The sequence below is a fragment of the Rhinoderma darwinii genome, chromosome 3 (assembly GCF_050947455.1).
Source record: "Rhinoderma darwinii isolate aRhiDar2 chromosome 3, aRhiDar2.hap1, whole genome shotgun sequence".
NCBI classification, from domain to species: domain Eukaryota; kingdom Metazoa; phylum Chordata; class Amphibia; order Anura; family Rhinodermatidae; genus Rhinoderma; species Rhinoderma darwinii.
Genome location: NC_134689.1, coordinates 254019825 through 254039005, shown reverse-complemented (window position 1 = coordinate 254039005; position 19181 = coordinate 254019825). Strand labels below are relative to the sequence as shown.

At 39.5% G+C, this 19181-nt stretch overlaps 1 protein-coding gene across 4 annotated transcripts in view; it reads left to right on the top strand.

Annotated features, from left to right (window-relative positions):
* The window catches only part of LINGO1 (leucine rich repeat and Ig domain containing 1), a 355709-nt gene extending 336967 nt beyond the window's left edge, over window positions 1-18742 (top strand). For 3 of the 4 annotated variants that reach the window (XM_075857774.1, XM_075857775.1, XM_075857773.1), the window contains one exon: window positions 16383-18742. In XM_075857774.1, coding sequence (XP_075713889.1) covers window positions 16401-18221 — 1821 coding nt within the window. In that variant the 5' untranslated portion in view covers window positions 16383-16400 and the 3' untranslated portion in view covers window positions 18222-18742. Of the gene's footprint in view, window positions 1-1055; window positions 1609-16382 lie in introns of those variants that run through there. The other variant, XM_075857771.1, reaches the window with a different exon arrangement.
* The last annotated feature ends 439 nt before the right edge of the window (window positions 18743-19181 follow it).

The following is a 19181-nucleotide window of genomic DNA, read 5'->3' as shown; positions in this document are numbered from 1 at the left end:
ATAAAGTCTGAATCTACCACCTGCATGTTGCAGCAGAAATCAAGATCTGTCAGACCAAGCAATGCTTCTTCATTCTTCAAGTTGTGCTGAGCCAGTGCCATGGTAGCTTTAGTTTTCTACTCTTAACTTATAGAAGTGGCACACAGCATGGTCTCCTGGTGATGTAGCCCATCCTCTACGGTTTGATGTGTCTTATGTTTACATACCTACGTTGTAACACATGGTTATTTGCGTTACTGTCACCTGTTTTATTAATAAGGTATTCCAACCAACAAAACTAGCTGTGGACTAGCTGTGGTGCATGAAAATCCCAGGAGAACAAACCACCCCATCCAACACCAACAACCATCCCACACATCTCAACAACAGCTGAACCTCTCGACCATATCTGCATGCTTTTATGCAAATAGTTCCTGCCTTATGATTGACTATATACTGTGTGTGTGTGTGTGTGTGTGTGTGTGTGTGTGTGTGTGTGTGTGTGTGTGTGTGTGTGTTGGCAGCTGTCTTTTAAATGTATAGGATGATGGTGAGCAGTTAATCATTGGATATTTTGAACCTATGTTAAGAATAAGAGATGGTATCACATCTCTCTTTGTACAGTCTGGGAAATCATCTACCTCTATATAGTGCAGAGGAGTACATTTATTTCTTATTTTATCAGGCTGGGTAGTGAAGTTATCTCTTAGCATACAATGTTAAATAGCATGGCTGTTTCTGTAGAGCGCATAAAATAGTGGAGATATTTCCAGCATAAATGGGTATAGTATCCTTCAGTGCACAGCTCCTTCCAGCACAGTTATCTGTTAGCAGCCAGCTGTAGAGTATGTCAGCATCCAGAGGTGAGAAGAGTAATTATGTCTTTCTATGTAGTTGTGGGCAGCATAGTTATCTCCCAGCGTCCATCAGTATCCAGAGAAGCTATGTACCCATATTCAGCGCTGGACATTAGAATTCTAGCAGCATGCCAGGCTTGGTAGCAGTAGCATTGCGTTGTCCATATAGCACTGCGTAGTACTTGTATATAGGACTAAGGAGCAGAGTCATTGCTCACAGCTGTTCTTCTCTCCAGCTCATTGTCATAGTTCCTCCTCTGCTCTCCTCTCCCCACTTTCCTCTCCTCCCTGCTTCTCTCTGACTCTAGATCTGTTGTCCCTCCTCTTTGCTTGCTCCTTCTTTTTTACCCTGTGCGTTTTCCTTGCTATCTCACCCTTCTCTCTCTAATTTCTGCCTCATTTTGGCTGTCTCTGCTCTGGATCATATATACATCTATACCATGATATGCAAGTGTCTGTGCGCTGCAGCTTCACATCACCCTCTGGATTGTTTTTTTGCTGAGTGGCAGTGGATGTGTGTCCTTGTGCGTCGCTGTCTCGGTGTAATCGTCCTTGTATGTATGTGAACCTCTGTGACTTCTTCGTTATATGTGTGTTGTATTATGTGTCATTGTCTGGATGGTTAGTACTGAGCCTCTGTCACTGCAGATGTGTGTGTGATTCTACATGTCATGGATTGACTGCAAGGAACATTGTATTCAGGTCCTTCAAGTGTTATTTTTTTCATTGGCGATGGAAAAGGCGTCTGGCAGCTGGGAAAAATGAAGGCCAGGTACAGATATCATCTATCTATGCATTTGATATGGATGTCTATGTCTATGTAGCCAGTTATGCTAGAAGTGCTGTCAGCAACAATTCGAGTATATTCCGATATGGACATAGATATTTACACTCATCCATATTCTCCTCTTGCTAGTCTTAAATACATCTGGCTCGGTTTGTCGTCTTTAGATAAGAAATTTCTGGAAAAGCAATAAATGCACCTTTATCTCAGTATGTTCATGTTCTTCCCTTTTAGTTCTCTGTGGTTTACTATATTTTTACAATTGTTCCTGTCTTTTGTCCATTTCTGTACCACACTATCCTACTATTTATTCATCACCGAACATTAACAGAGGGACATATCAACCTTCCCCATTTTCCATGTTTCCCCTTCTGAGGAGCCTGTACCCCTCCCATGCATGTTAATATTCCGCTGGTATCCTGAGAACATATGTGCGGCTGGTGTATCTGGCCTTCTCTCTGTATTCCTCTCATGTACATGTACTTCAGCAGCATTATTGACCCCATATTCTACTAGATGACCCAAGAGACCTGTGTGCAAAATGAAGGAGGGAGAATGATTTTGAGAGAATATTAGCCGCACATAGAAAAAGCGAGATGAAGAACATTGGCCGCGGTTTTGATATTCCTTTGGGTGGGAATATGAGAATAGATCTTGTTTATGTAGACACTGAATATTACAGAACAAAAGGCAGAACCTGGAGGTGCCTAGATATGACTGGGGAAGAAGGAGAAATATATACCCAGAACAGTAGAGAGAGAGAGAGACAGCTTTATACATTCTAGAGCTGGATACAGATGACTGTACAGTTTATAGACAAGCAGGAATAGATGGTTATATCAATACCAATGGGGTTTGTCATGAGAGAGTCTGCCTGGAAACCCACCAGAGCACAAACAACGTCCGAGCTGCTCACCCATTTCACAAGATCGCAGCGGCTTCTCACATCTCTCTCACTGGAGGATTAGCTCTTTGAATGCTTTAAAGGCTAATAAGGCCCAGTATACAGAAAAGACCCTGCATAGGTTCTGTATTCTGAGGCTGTGCATTACGGTGTGCCTCCTAAAACAAAGCCTTACGTGGCCCTCTGTAGAAAACCGTGTGAGCCGAGGGTGGTTACTTTTATAATTCATTTTTTTTATTTATATGCTTTGCCCTCCTTATATTTCACCTATTATACAACCACCCTGGTATATTCAGTTAACCATCATGCATTGTATAAACTTTATTATAGGTTGGCCTCTTTATAATCACCACCCTTTCTATAATACCTGTTTTGTAGGTTGTCGGTATAAAGCGTAAACAACATACAATATATATTCTGTTTATGAAATACCAAGTGTTTGATATTTGTTATGTGTGTTGACAGTTCCAGATGTACATTATACATTCAGCATATGTTCTTGAGTAATAGTCATAACACCATTGTATGCAGTTTCTACACAAGCCATCTTAAATGCAAGGAGATTTTGCCAACTTGTGTCCCACTTTTCTGACAAGTAATACATATTTACCCTTAAAATCTGAAAAATACACTTGACATTTCACAAAGAAATTTTATTTGACAACTGATACATTTTGCTTAAATAATGATTTCATTACTTATAATATTCCATTTCTTTGACAAGCATTCACTCTTGTAGATATTGTGTAATATGGAGACCAGTGTCTATTGTACTCTTCTTTATTTTTTTATTTTTATATGGCATAACAGTTTTAAGCTCTTTAATGGCATTGGCCACCCTTGTGCCTTGGCTATGTTTGTATTCATATATTGAGAACCTGGAATATTCTTTGGATCGATGAGGGTCCCAGCAATAGGACCTCTACTATTCAGAAAGTGATATCGTATCCTTGTGATATCACATCACTAACAATGGAGGGAAAATCTATTTAAACATATAGTTCTGTTGTAACACCAGAGACCGGTACTATTCATATTGTTTTCCACTACTGTATTTGTCAAACACAGATATGTAAATACAACACCATGTTAAAGGTGTTAAGTAGAGTGGGCCTAGCAATTAGCTGATTTCCGTGGTATTGTGTTTTTAAATCAGCTCTTATCAATGGGGAAGTAGTGGCCCGCCATACATTTCCGTTACAGGGGAATGTATTATTGCATGCTTCCATTCAAATAAGTGGCTGAACATGTAATACATGCACATTTATTATTTCACAGTGCTTGGTCTCTGCAGTAACAATTCTAACCGCTCATAGTCCTGAATGTGAATGAAGCAGCTCTCTCTCCCTGTCCCCTACCAGGAAATCACAGCACAAACTGAAGCACCAATAAACAACTGCATTACATACATTTAATAAGCTGTCTGCTCAATACACTATAGGCATCATGTATCAAAAATTGTTGTCCATAGAAACTATGTTTTATTTTTACAGTGCAGCGTAGAAAATGAAATTAGCTGCTGCATGTAACAAGGCAACGTTTTCAATGAGACAATTTTGACATATTACATTCATACCGTATGGAAAGATACAATTGAACTAGCTGAAATATGGGTAAATTTACATAGCTGTATGCAGAATAAAGGAACAGAAATGTGTTACTGCAATGGGTTTCTAGCTATAAAGTGGACTAGAATAGTCATATATATTAAAAATGGAGACAAGACTTACAGTGAATGTCCTCTCTTGAATAATATTTTCTTCTTTTAATCTTAAAAGCTATAAAAAGTTGTGCCAATTGATTTCTTAATATATCTTTTCAGAAGTCAGAGCTCTATTTTTCTGATTCAGATGAATCTGCAGATTTAAAATAAAAAAGTCCTGGAACCGCCACCAGAGGGAGCTTAGCGGCTTACTGCATACTGTTTTATTATAGAGTTCAAAGTAAAACAGTATGCAGTAATTTGCTTTGTTCCCAGTAGTGTTTACTGCAGACATGCAGGAGTTTTGGATCTTTGTATCAGAAAAACAGAGATCTCACTACTATAAAGATATATGAAGAAGTTAATGAATACATCATTTTGTACCTAAAAACAACAAATAAAAAAGGGGACGTGCATTTTAATCAAAGAAGTTGATAACTTGGGTAACATACCTTTTATAGAATAACATATAGGTTTAGATACCTGCATACATTAGAGATTAAAAATAGATTTTCTTGCTGACAATACCTAAAATTAGTATATAGAAAGGTGTATACATACTATTCATGAAGACAACTAACATTCTATATTGTAGATAACAGGATGAAAGTATCTGAAATTCACAATATTTATCAGTAAATTTACAGGAAAAAGTTCTGGAGCTGTGCAAAAACTGCAATTAATTATAGAATGCACACTGTCATAATATGGGTCCATGTGGTACTGATTTGTAATACAGCACCGAAAATTACTATAGACCCACACTGTACCACCGTGTGCTTCCAATTTTATGTGGAAGCTTCTATTCTTGGATTCATAAAGAATCAGTGTGAAAAATTGCAAGGTTCCAATACATATTGTATTACAGAGCTATGTTCCCCTAGAAAGAGAGGAGTGAATACATTGCTTCAAGGATCTACCATACAGCAGTACAAGGGATGCCTTCAATAGGTGTGTCCGTGCTTGCAGCTTTGCTGTGTGCGTGAGACCTTACTCCTGTATACCATAGGATCATTATTACTGAGTTTTTTGGAGTAGACATATCACATTCTATTTAATTTAACCCTTACACAATTTTAAAATGGTTCTTGCACTCACAAATTAAAGATCAGACCTGGCTGTAAGGCAACTGGCTGCAGTAAAAGCACTCCACTACTATAGAAGACAGGGCGTGACAAGCACTGCTCCATTAACAGTCACACCTTCTTCATTAATTAACACCTTTTCTATGCAAGATTCCTACAAGACTGTCTGTTTAAGAAGCAGAAAATCCTGCAAAATGACAAACACTGTGCAATTCTTTGTGCTATTTACTTCTGTCATTCATCTCTTGGTTTATTGTTTGTCTAATAATACACTTTGTTACACTGTTTTTCATCTCAGCAAGTATATCTTACTTTACTCCCTCTTTTATGATTCCCCCTCCCTGCACTTAACACCTGGTTTATTCTTTGCAGAATCGTACATTAAAATCCATTAAAGTCATTAAATTTCACCTGTTTCATAATGGCAGCCTCATTGTACTGCAAGTGTTTAGCAGTATGTCAACATACATAGTTACATAGTTACATAGTTACATAGTTAGTACGGCTGAAAAAAGACACATGTCCATCAAGTTCAACCAAGGGAAGGGAAAAGGGAAGGAAAAATTTCTACACATAGGAGCTAATATTTTTTTGTTCTAGGAAATTATCTAACCCTTTTTTAAAGCCATCTACTGTCCCTGCTGTGACCAGCTCCTGCGGTAGGCTATTCCATAAATTCACAGTTCTCACTGTAAAGAAGCCTTGTCGCCTCTGCAGCTTGAACCTTTTTTTCTCCAGACGGAGGGAGTGCCCCCTTGTTTTTTGAGGGGGTTTTACAAGGAACAGGATTTCACCATATTTTTTGTATGTGCCATTAATATATTTATATAAGTTAATCATGTCCCCCCTTAGTCGTCTTTTTTCAAGGCTAAATAGGTTTAATTCTTTCAATCTTTCCTCATAACTTAAATTCTCCATGCCCCTTATTAGCTTCGTTGCTCTTCTTTGTATTTTTTCCAACTCCAGGGCATCCTTTCTATGAACTGGAGCCCAGAACTGAACTGCATATTCTAGATGAGGCCTCACTAATGCTTTGTAAAGTGGCATTATTACATCCCTGTCCCGCGAGTCCATGCCTCTTTTAATACACGACAATATCCTGCTGGCCTTTGAAGCAGCTGATTGACACTGCATGCTGTTATTGAGTTTATGATTTACAAGTACACCCAGATCCTTCTCAACAAGTGAATCCGCCAGTGTAGCGCCCCCTAGGACATATGATGCATGCAGGTTGTTGGTACCAAGATGCATAACTTTACATTTATCTACATTAAACTTCATTTGCCAAGTGGACGCCCAAACACTTAGTTTGTTTAAATCTGCCTGTAATTCATGAACATCTTCCATAGTCTGAACTATATTACATAGCTTGGTGTCATCTGCAAAAATAGAAATAGTGCTATTAATCCCTTCCTCTATATCATTAATAAATAAGTTGAATAATAGTGGTCCCAGCACTGAACCCTGGGGTACACCACTTATAACCGGGGACCATTCAGAGAAGGAATCATTGACCACAACCCTCTGGATACGGTCCTTGAGCCAATTCTCAATCCAATTACAAACTATATTTTCTAAACCTATAGTCCTTAATTTACCCATTAGGCGTCTATGGGGGACAGTGTCAAATGCCTTTGCAAAGTCCAAAAACACTAAATCCACAGCGGCCCCTCTGTCTAGACTTCTGCTCACCTCTTCATAAAAACAGATTAGGTTAGTTTGACAACTTCTGTCCTTAGTAAAACCGTGCTGGCTGTCACTTATAATGCTATTTATTGTCACATAATCCTGTATATAGTCCCTCAATAGCCCCTCAAACATTTTCCCCACGATGGATGTTAAGCTTACTGGTCTATAATTACCCGGGGAAGACCTAGAGCCCTTTTTGAAAATAGGCACCACATTTGCCCTGCGCCAGTCCCTCGGCACTATACCTGTCACTAGAGATTCTCTGAATATTATGAAAAGGGGGACAGAAATAACTGAACTAAGCTCTTTAAGAATTCTAGGGTGTAACCCATCTGGTCCCGGAGCCTTGTGCACATTTATTTTATTTAATTTAGCTTGGACCATCTCTACATTCATCCAATTCAGTATATCAACTGATATATTAACAGCACTGGCACCGGCTACATCAGCTGCTCTTTCTTCTGTTGTATATACAGAGCTAAAGAACCCATTTAGTAACTCTGCCTTCTCTTGATCCCCTGTGATCAACTCCCCATTACCATTATCTAGGGGTCCTACATGTTCAGACCTTGGCTTTTTTGCATTTATATGCTTGAAGAATTTTTTAGGATTTGTTTTACTATCCTTGGCCACCTGCCTTTCATTTTGTATTTTTGCTAATTTTATTACATTTTTACAGATTTTATTAAGCTCTTTATATTTTACAAAGGCTACAGCTGTACCCTCAGATTTGTATTTTTTAAATGCCCTTTTTTTGTCATGTATTGCCCCTTTCACAGAAGGTGTAAGCCATGTGGGGTTTAATTTGAGTCGTTTATACTTATTACCTGTAGGAATAAATTTTGCACTATAATAACTCAAAGTAGATTTGAAAATCTCCCATTTATCATTTGTTCCATTATTTGACATTAGTTCTTCCCAGTCTATATCCTGAATTGCAGCCCTCATCCTGGGGAAATTGGCTTTCTTAAAATTAAATGTTTTTGCCCTCCCAGCCTGCGTTTGTTTTTTACAGTATAGGTAAAATGTAACTATATTATGATCACTGTTACCGAGGTTTTCACGAACATTGACATTCCCAACAAGATCTGCATTATTAGAAATGACCAGATCCAACAGAGCTTCACCTCTAGTCGGGTCTTCCACAAACTGGCCCATAAAATTTTCCTGCAACAGGTTGAGGAAATGTCTCCCCTTTGCAGTTGAAGCCGAACCATGACACCAATTAATATCCCGGAAATTAAAATCTCCCATTATCACTACAGTACCCGCCTGTGCAGCCCGCTCCATCTGTTTATATATCTGACCTTCCATCTCCTCAGTTATATTGGGGGGTCTATAGATTACACCAAAAGTAATTTTTTCAGTGTTTACCTCCCTTTCTAGTTCCACCCACAAGGTTTCAACCTCCTCACAGTCTTCACCCACTATTGTCTCTTTCACACTCGCCTTCATATCACTTCTCACATACAGACATACACCACCACCTTTCCTATTTGTCCTGTCTTTACGAAAAAGTGTAAAACCCTGTAGATTTACAGCCCAGTCATGTGAAGAGTCCAGCCATGTTTCAGCAACACCAACTATATCTATATTTTCTTCCAGTATCAAGGCCTCCAGCTCCCCCATTTTGCTTGCTAGACTTCTGGCATTTGTGAACATACACTTTAACTTGCCTGTCAGTTTTTCACTTTTATTATCAGAAATGTGATTTGACATTAATCGGTCCTTTTTATTTACACTGATGTTTTGTAACGAAAGGATCTCCTTATCTTGTTGTCTAGTCCTCTCCCCACATTCTGTTTCTCCCCCCTCTGTTTCTGTATCAAAAGGGAACATTGGTTTTTTTATGATCATGTAACATTTGGCTTAAAGTGTAGCATATTGTGTTAAATTGATTTACTAATTTCTAAAGAGCAATACAATTGAAAAATAAAAATTTCACTAATTATAGAGCAATAAAGCAGAAGCAAATAGCTACACACTCCTGTAAAGACTAGTCTCCTAATGTATTCTGTTACCCCTACCCACACACCTCCACACAAGCCCCCACACAGGAAATGTCCTCTGTCGTCACCAGGGCACACGCTATAACCTAACTGTGCCCTGTCCTTGCCACCAAATAAAGTGATATTGTGGCATATTTTACACTTGATGTTGAAAACTTGTATTCAAAGAACAGAAAAATCAGGCAAAATGGAAGCTACTAGGGTTCTTACACCATGAGTACTCTTCAAATACGACAGCCAAAATAATGTGCCAATTTATTTTCCTCCCCACCTCTTAACTCTCATGAATGGCACACATGAACACATAGGTACTTCACAGCAAATGACTAAAAAGACATACCCAAGCCCACTAGATGTCAGGAGACAGTCAGGCAGGCCAATATACATTAGATTGTTGGCAGATCCACCAACATTTATCGGATGTGTATATTTAGTTTAACAGCTAAGGAAGTAAATGTTTTTTATTACATTCTATTTGGTTGGTTAGGAAATATATATATTCTCTGATATCAGTGACGAAAAGGCCCATTGGGGAGCCGTAGGATTCTCTTGTGGACCTAAGTTTTGACATGAGTGACATAGAATTGGAGGCTGAGCACTATTTTTCAGGTATTAATGGTTCTTTAAAGTGTAAATGTTGTTTACATTTTTTTCATAAATCAATAGTACTAGCGAATATAAGAAACTTTGTAATATATCTTATTAGAGAAAAATGCCTTTTTCTCCAATTATCAGACTCATCTACTTCTCCCCCCTGTCTCTTACACTGATCTTTCAATCTCAATTCACTTCTAAAATCCGTATTCAGTGAGGTAGAGATGAAGACTGGTCACTGAGAGATCAGGTTACATGTGGTCCATAGAAGTCTATGGAGAGGGGAGGGGAAGCAGCTGGAGGGTGACAGAGGAGAGAGAGATACAGACATTGCTGCAGATATATATTTTTTTATCTCACCACAAAGCTTGATTTACAGCTAGACTGCGCCTTACTGCTGTGTAATATCCTCCACATTGCTTCTAGTAATTGTTTTACTGTCTCACCCCAGTGCAGAATTCTAGTAAAACGTCTGTCTGTGTTTTCCTCCAGTAGCTTTTCCATTATAGCCTAAGGGATTTATGAAACTAGTGGAGCCACTGCAGATACACTATAAATGTCTTTGGTTGGAATACGCCTTTAAGTAAGGTATCATCCAACTAAAAAGTTATTCACATCCAAGACATTTATGGCATATCTATGGGATATGAGCTGAGATCCACACTTATGTTCAGAATGGAGGTCTTCCAACTCCCGTGTGCCTTATCCAGTCAGAAAATGAATGGGCTCGGCTCTCGCCATTCTGTTCTATGGGAATTATGGAAACAGCTGAGCCACCACTCCTTTTATTCGCTATCTGGGTGCAATGGCCAATTAATTCTCCATTTGGGTGCGGCAGCCACCTCACCAGGTGTGACAGGGAATGGGGTACCCCGTTTCTGAACATAGGTGCTGGTCCCAGAGTTGGGAGCCACATGTGTCAGACATTTATGGCCTATCCACAAGAAATGTCTTAGATGGGAATAACTCTTTAATCCTTACTTCTTAATCTTAAATCATCTTTCTATTTCGCTTTTTGTTAAAGAGTACCTACTTTTCCAGGTGACTTTTCAGAATAGGTTGTCATATGTGTGTACATGAGGAATAACACTATTTGTGGCCATTATATGACTTGTATTCTGCATTTTCTTAGCAGTTTTCCCCTCTGCAGGCTCTCTTATTCTCAGTTCTCTCTGAGCCAGTAGGCGGAGCCTAAGACCTATCATGTCTTTTATACACAGACCACATAGAAGAGAATCCTTCTCTCCTATCGCTATCATATATATATATATATATAAATAAATATATATGTGTGTGTGTGTGTGTGTGTGTGTGTGTGTGTGTGTGTGTGGTTAGAAGGGTGCTCCTTAGTATTTTGGAAGACAACCTGGCACTCCAAAAAGTCTTTGTTTTTGAAAAATAATTTTATTTGCAATCTACAGACTTGGACAATGTGACGTTTCGGTCAAAATAGCAAGACCTTTTTCAAACAGTCTGTAAAATTATTAATAAAGTTTTTTCTATTAACAACCAATAACAATATTCATGTCATCACCATCAAAAATTTAAATTTGAGCTAATATGAAAATAATCATATCAATATAAACAAATGTTCTACATACTGCATTATATATGATAAAAAAATAAACAAAAACTACTCATATGTTATAGATATTGCGAATCATATCTTATTATACATAGGAAAAGAATATGAGCAACATTCAATGGAAAAAGTTGTACACTGTAACAGAAAATACTTTTTCTGCTGCATGGAAAAAATGGAATAAAAAAATAAACATAGGTATAATGAATCAGCCTTACCGGATTGCGTTTAGTATGAACAATAGGAGCTACGCTGTTACACATGGTCTAAGTCTGTGGATTACAAATAAAATAATTTTTCAAAAACAAAGAATTTTTGGAGTGCCAGGTTTTCTTCCTCTATATATATATATATATATATATATATATATATATATATATATATATATATATATATATATATATATATATATATATAAAAGCTGTGTTTCTCTTTCTCCCTCCTCCTGCTCTCCCCAACCCTCTCCATAGAAAGTTATAAGTAGGCAGTGAAGGGAAACACCTCCACCTTCTGCAGCCCATCAATTCTGCTCTGAAACCATGGACGGACTTTGCTTGACAGCAGATTACAGGAAGAGAGACACCTAGCGGCAGTAACTACACACAGAATTTGTATTGGTTAAACAACTAAATTTTAAAGGCTATGTTCACACTGAGTTTTTTGCAGGCGGAATTTCTGCCTCAAAATTCCGTTTGGAAGTTTGAGGCAGATATTCCTCTCCCTGCACGCTGATTTTCGCGGTGTATTTTGCTGCGTTTTTCGCCCGCGGCCATTGAGCTCCGCGGGCATAAAACGCCGCGAAATACGCTTTCTCTGCCTCCCATTGAAGTCAAAGGGAGGTCAGAGGCGGAAACGCCCGAAGATAGGGCATGCCGCTTCTTTCTCCCGCGAGGCAGTTTTACCGCTCGCGGGAGAAAACCGCCCCCGCCTCCCATTAAAATCAACGAGAGGCATTTTCGGGCCATTTTTGACAAGTTTTTTGGCGCGGTTTCCGCGTAAAAAAACTTGGCAAAAAACTCAATGTGAACATAGCCTAACAGTAAGGCCCCATGCACACGAACATAAAAACGCCCGTAATCACGGGCCGTAATTAAGGCCCCATAGACTTCTATTGGCCACGGGTACCTCCCCGTATGCTTACGGGAAGGTGCCCGTGCCGTTGAAAAATATAGAACATGTCCTATTTCAGGCCGTAATTACGGCACGGGCAGGCCCATAGAAGTCTATGGGGCTCCCGTAATTACGGGTGACTACGTGTGTGCATCCGTAATTACGGGAGCGTTGCTAGGCGACGTCAGGGGATAGTCACTGTCCAGGGTGCTGAAAGAGTTAACTGATCAGCAGTAACTACCGCTGGAGTTAATAGTATTAAAAGTTAACTTACCCAGAAATCATCTTCTTCTTCTTCCTCCAGTCCGGCCTCCCGGGATGACGTTTCATTCCATGTGACCGCTGCAGCCAATCACAGGCCAATCACTGGCTGCATCGGTCACATGGACTGCCGTGTCATCCAGGGAGGTCGGACTGGATGTCAAAAGAGGGACGCGTCACCAAGACAACGGCCGGGTAAGTATGATTTTTTTATTTACTTTTACCTCGGAAAGGGCTGTCCCTTCTCTCTATCCTGCACTGATAGAGGGAAGGGCTGCCGATTACTGCAGTGCAAAAAACGTGCCCGTAAATACGGGTGGAATACTGGTGACACCGGACCCGTATTTACGGGCACGGGTCCTGGTGCAATACGGGTCGAATACGTGTGACCAAGGACCCGTATTTACGCCAGTATTTACTGGAGGACAAAAATACGTTCGTGTGCATGAGGCCTAAGTCAATTACAAAGTTGATCTATATCAGGTATACTACTAGATTAGCATAAGTTGTTTGAAAAGTTAAGTGTCTATTTAACCTTTCGTTAACTGCTTCCAGTTGTCCTGCCTCCACCATGCTCGTAGGGTCTTGATTCCAGCTTAGTGTCTAATAATAGTATCATAGACAATATGAGAACTAATTACATGGTCCAAGAGAAAAGCTAATTTTGAAGGTAATACATTTTTAGAAGTTAGATCCATATAAATGAGTGTCCTCCAATTAGGTGTCGCCATTGTATTTCTTATAATATTATAACTGAAAAGTTCTAATTCTTGTTTTGCAAAAGATTTGACTATTTTTTTTGCTATTTTAAATATACATTTGTTCGGCCGTTTATAAAATCAGAATTCCACACAGTTATAAAATATGTATATTCCCTATTTGTTAGACAAATGAAGACTGAAAGACTGTGGGGCATCACATGATTTATTTACAAAGCTAACTTTATTTTTTGCACTCGCGATGTGCATTAAAACTGCATGAGAAGATTGCCTCAGCTTCCATTTTATAATTGATATATTGGGTCATTTACTAAGAGCTTATTGGTTTATGAAACGCTTGTTGTGATGTGAACGTCTATGTATTATGGGGACAGTTCCAGTATACGGCCGACATTAAGATCGTTCGTGTGCAATGTATTGTTGACATTGGAGTTGACCGTACTAAACGACTGGACAGTTATGTTCTCTATGGTGATAGTAATATTTTACCATATATTGAAGTATGTTACCAGGCAAATATAACAACAGATATTCTTAATAAGTTAAAGTAGTGTACGCTAAGCGTGACCAATACACATCCCCAAATTATTTGACTTCAGATTTGAGTTCCACATAGTGCAGTATGAGGGAGTTCTAGCTCCTGGTAAATCAGCACCCTTCCCCCCTCACACTTAATGGTACTATGGGGGCCATTTTTTTCTGAAGTTTTTTTCAGATTTCACCTATTTCAAATAAATAAAGGAAATCTGCATTTGAATCCACATATAAATCTGCATGCAAAAATGTTGTGGATTTAAAATGAGGAGAAACCTGTGGATGCCTGGTGGAATTTTTTTTGCAGACATCAGCAACATGTGACAACATATTAGGTGTGATGCTAAGGCATTATTGTGGACTGATATTCTACTTACCTTTCCATATTATATTATTTCACTCTGGTCAGTATTGTATATGATAAATTTATAATGAGGGGAAAAATGCAAAAAAGGTTCTCTGTCAAAATTTATTCTGAGCAACGTGCAAAAATACCAATGCCTGAGATGGGGGTGACATGGCTTAAAGTAGTACTCCTATCTTCAACATTTATGGCATATGCACAGGATATGCAATAATTCTCAATTGTTTCACCTCTCGAACAGTCAACCTATTGCGAAAGGTGGTCTCATGCAAGCAGCGCTGGGATCTTTCTGCAAGCATTGTATTCTTCATTTCATATTATGGGGACAGCGGCCAGTGTAAATTGGCAAACAGGGGTCAAGGGAACCCTGTTCTCTCAACAAGTGAGGTTCCTAGAGGTTGGACGTGCCCATTCATGTATATGTGGCCAACAAGTGAGGTTCCTAGAGGTGGGACGTGCCCATTCAGGTATATGTGGCCAACAAGTGAGGTTCCTAGAGGTGGGACGTGCCCATTCAGGTATATGTGGCCAACAAGTGAGGTTCCTAGAGGTGGGACTTGCCCATTCAGGTATATGTGGCCAACAAGTGAGGTTCCTAGAGGTGGGACGTGCCCATTCATGTATATGTGGCCAACAAGTGAGGTTCCTAGAGGTGGGACGTGCCCATTCAGGTATATGTTGCCAACAAGTGAGGTTCCTAGAGGTGGGACGTGCCCATTCAGGTATATGTGGCCAACAAGTGAGGTTCCTAGAGGTGGGACGTGCCAATCTGTACAGCGCTGTGGAATATGTTGGGGTTATATAAGCAATGGGGAATAAAATAAAGAAATGTTGTTTGGCTATTGGTTACACATCCGTGCGTCCAGATCTGGATTTCTAGGATGGTTATCAAACAATACCGGAGACTTTCCTAGTTATTGCACACGGCTTCCTGGAAATGAGAAGTGTATGAGATTATAAAAAGTTCCTCTTTATGTCATATGAGGGATAGCTGTGTATAATGAACAGAAGGTTGCGAGATCACGATACGTGTGAAAATGCGTTTCATATAAGATACAACATAGCTGCAAGAGTTCGTATTCTGTACTGAACAAACACTGTGCTTACCGTCACGCCATGTGTTAATTCATCCTCTTTCCCAGACTAAAGTTCCTTGTCTGTAATTATCGCTAATCGTCTAATTGCCCTGTCTGCAATGGAATAGCAGAGGAGGGGGGGCTGTGTCTTTGTTTACATCTCTAATGTGCAGGAAAGGTGGAGCAAAACATTTAGAAAGGGCTCCTGGCGGCCACGCTGCAGCTCTCTCTGCTACTTTAGTTATTTAATGCTGTATAACCCGGTGTATATACAGGAATATTCTAAAGTACCGCTGGACAAATTGTTATGCAGACAATATTGGGATCGTTTTCTGGGTCTCTTGACAGCTTAGCTTTAGTTCCAAAATTGTCAAGAAGACGACTCGGATTAGATGTAAAAGTTATTTCGTAAAGACAGCAGAACAGAAAATAACCATTAGTAGCCGTACATAAATATAGGCAAGACATCAGTGCTGCATTCTACCTAAATACCGAGGGAAACCGACTATTTCCTAAAATAGAACAGTGACAATATTAGAAAGCAATACGATTTCTTAGCAGAGAGGACATGAAATGTGGGTTTGTAGTGCACTAGATCTGTCTACACGGCCCACACATTATGTACTTCGATGCACCTGATAACCAACAGCAATCCTGCAAGTAGATTAATGTGTAAACAGCTTATTCCTTGTCCTCCTTACATTGTATATTGTGTTTTGAGCTTTTTGTCATACAAAATAATATACTTATGCTGTGACTCCTACTTGCTAGAATCATCTCAGTGATGTACGTACACCATTCCATCCATTTGGTAGTTTATATTGTCATATTGTTTTCATGATCTAATTTATCACTAAAAGAATTAAACCTATCTCATTGTAAATTGACTGTGTTTTACCTGAAATAATGTAACATTGTCAGACAAAAAATGACTTTTCAATATTTATTGTAAGTTAATATAAGCGCTACTAAATGCATGGCAATAATATGTTCATTTACTTTTTCAAAAGGTAAACTTAAAAGGTAGAACTTAATGTCTGTTGGGTGCAAGTGGCTTGCTTTTACATGAAGAATTTTAAATGCAGTTCTTTTTCTTTGGATATAAGTCCTAATATGTTTTCTTTTTTTTCTAGGTGAGTCCAAGGTCCAGTATGAATCTCCCGCTGCCACCCTGCCTGTGTCCCATTCTCTTGCTTGTATTGGGCTCCTACCTGTCTGGCTCAGCCTCAGGTTGCCCCCAACGCTGTGATTGCTCTGCTCAGGATCGTTCTGTTCTCTGCCATCGTAAGCGCCATCTCATCGTTCCTGAAGGCATACCCACTGACACACGTTTGCTGGACCTAAGCAAAAATCGCATCAAGACACTTAACCAGGACGAATTTTCTGCCTTTCCTTATCTGGAGGAGTTGGAACTTAATGAGAACATTGTGTCCATGATTGAACCAGGCGCCTTTAATGGTCTCTTCAATTTACGTTTCCTAGGGCTGCGAAATAATCGTCTAAAACTCATTGCGTTAGGTGTATTTACAGGACTTAGTAACCTTACACAACTTGACATTAGTGAGAACAAAATTGTTATTCTTCTGGATGACATGTTCCAGGACCTGTATAACCTCAAATCTCTGGAAGTTGGAGATAATGATTTGGTGTACATCTCTCACCGTGCTTTCCGTGGACTCAACAGTCTGGAAGAGCTGACATTGGAAAAATGCAACCTCACTTTGGTGCCCACAGAGGCTTTGTCCCACCTTCATGGTCTCATCTCTCTACGGCTAAGGTATCTCAATATCAATGTGATTCGTGACTATTCTTTCAAAAGGTTGTTTCGTCTGAAAAACTTAGAGGTAGCACATTGGCCATACTTGGACACAATGACATCCAATAGTCTCTATGGGTTGAATTTAACTTCTCTAACTGTTACTCATTGCAATTTGAGCAGTGTACCATATGTGGCAATTAGACATCTGGTTTATCTTCGATTTCTTAATCTTTCATATAACCCCATCACATCTGTGGAGGGATCTATGTTGCATGAGTTGCTCAGACTTCAGGAGTTTCACCTGGTAGGTGGACAACTGACACTGGTGGAACCCTATGCCTTCCGAGGTCTTAACCACTTACGAGTACTGAATGTCTCCTCCAATCTTCTCAGTACACTGGAGGAATCTTCCTTCCATTCTGTGGGTAATCTGGAGACACTAATTTTGGACCACAACCCACTGGCTTGTGACTGTCGTCTATTATGGATCTTCCGGCGACGTTGGCGCCTCAATTTCAATCGACAGCAGCCATCCTGTTCCACTCCAGAATATGTGCAAGGGAAAGAGTTTAAAGATTTTCCTGATGTCCTACAGCCTAATTACTTCACTTGCCGACGTGCACGAATCCAGGATCGGATTCCACAAGTGCAACATGTAGATGAAGGTCATACTGTACACTTTTTCTGCCGGGCTGACGGTGATCCACCACCAACCATGCTGTGGCAGTCCCCGCGAAAGACCTTCATCACCAGCAAAAGCAATGGGCGTCTTACTGTATTTCCAGATGGAACTTTGGAGGTACGTTATGCCCAGATACAAGACAATGGGACTTACCACTGTGTGGCAAGTAATGCTGGTGGAAATGATACTTCCTTAGCTCATCTCCATGTACGCAGTTATTCTCCAGATTGGCCTCACCAACCCAACAAGACCTTTGCCTTCATCTCCAACCAGCCGAATGAAAGTGATGTTAATAGCACTCGCGCAAGTGTCCCATTCCCATTTGATATTAAGACTTTAATCATTGCAACCACGATGGGCTTTATATCCTTCTTGGGGGTTGTTTTGTTCTGCTTGGTACTTCTTTTTCTTTGGAGCAGGGGCAAAGGAAACACCAAACACAACATTGAGATCGAGTATGTGCCACGAAAGTCTGATGCAGGACTCTCTTCTGCAGATGCTCCTCGCAAATTTAATATGAAGATGATCTGATATTGGTTGAGCACTGGGGAAGGTGAGGGATGGTGTTATATGGGCAGTTAGTGGAATGCACGAAGCCTGTTCTCATCATACCTTCTCTACGCAGATGTTTAAATACAAGCAACATGACTTTTTTAAGGGAAGCAATGGTAACAGGGATTACTTATCCTGTTGTTTTCGATCCATGGACTTTGTATGTTTGGGGAATGACCTTTGCACTTTTAACCTTGTGAGTTTGATCCCCAAAACTTCCCCAGATCTAAAAAAAAAAATGCCCCCTGGTCCATACTAACAATACATTTGTTGATATGGCCTTAATGAGGCTAGGTTGTGTTGAAAGAATATATTAAAAAGAGAAAGAATTGGTAAATTTACAGAATGAAGCACGAGGTGTTGAGAGTGTGGGAGGCCGAGAGACTCAAACTGAACTTTGACCTCTGTATCTTCTCCTGATTTCAATACCTGTGATTTTTATGAAAAAATAAACAACAATATTATGGAAAAAAATTAAAGAAAAACTAAAACTCCAAGAAGTTATCTCATTTAAAAAAAAAATGTCATTACTGTCTTGTCTGATTTGTGGCATTTGAGTTTTTTCCCATTTAAATGCTGCTGTTTTAAGAAATTTAAGGAAAGCAATAGCAGTTGAGGGTTTTATGAAATGTAAATGTTAATAGCAGTACGAATATTTACATTGTTTTGGAAATTGCTAAAACAAAAATTTGTGCTTTTTACAATAAAGCCAGATTCACACACACAGTTTTGTTGCCGTTTTTGGCTCAGTTTCTTGATACAAACACAGGAGTGGAAACAAAAGAAAGGAGATGCATTAGTCTTTATATACTTTTCCTTACTTTTGGATGCACTTCTGGCTTGGGCTAAAAAAAAATGCATTAAAAGTGTGTGTGTGATCCTGGCCTCAGAACTTCCCAATTCTATATGTGACCTCACAACAGTCTGTCCTAAAATAAC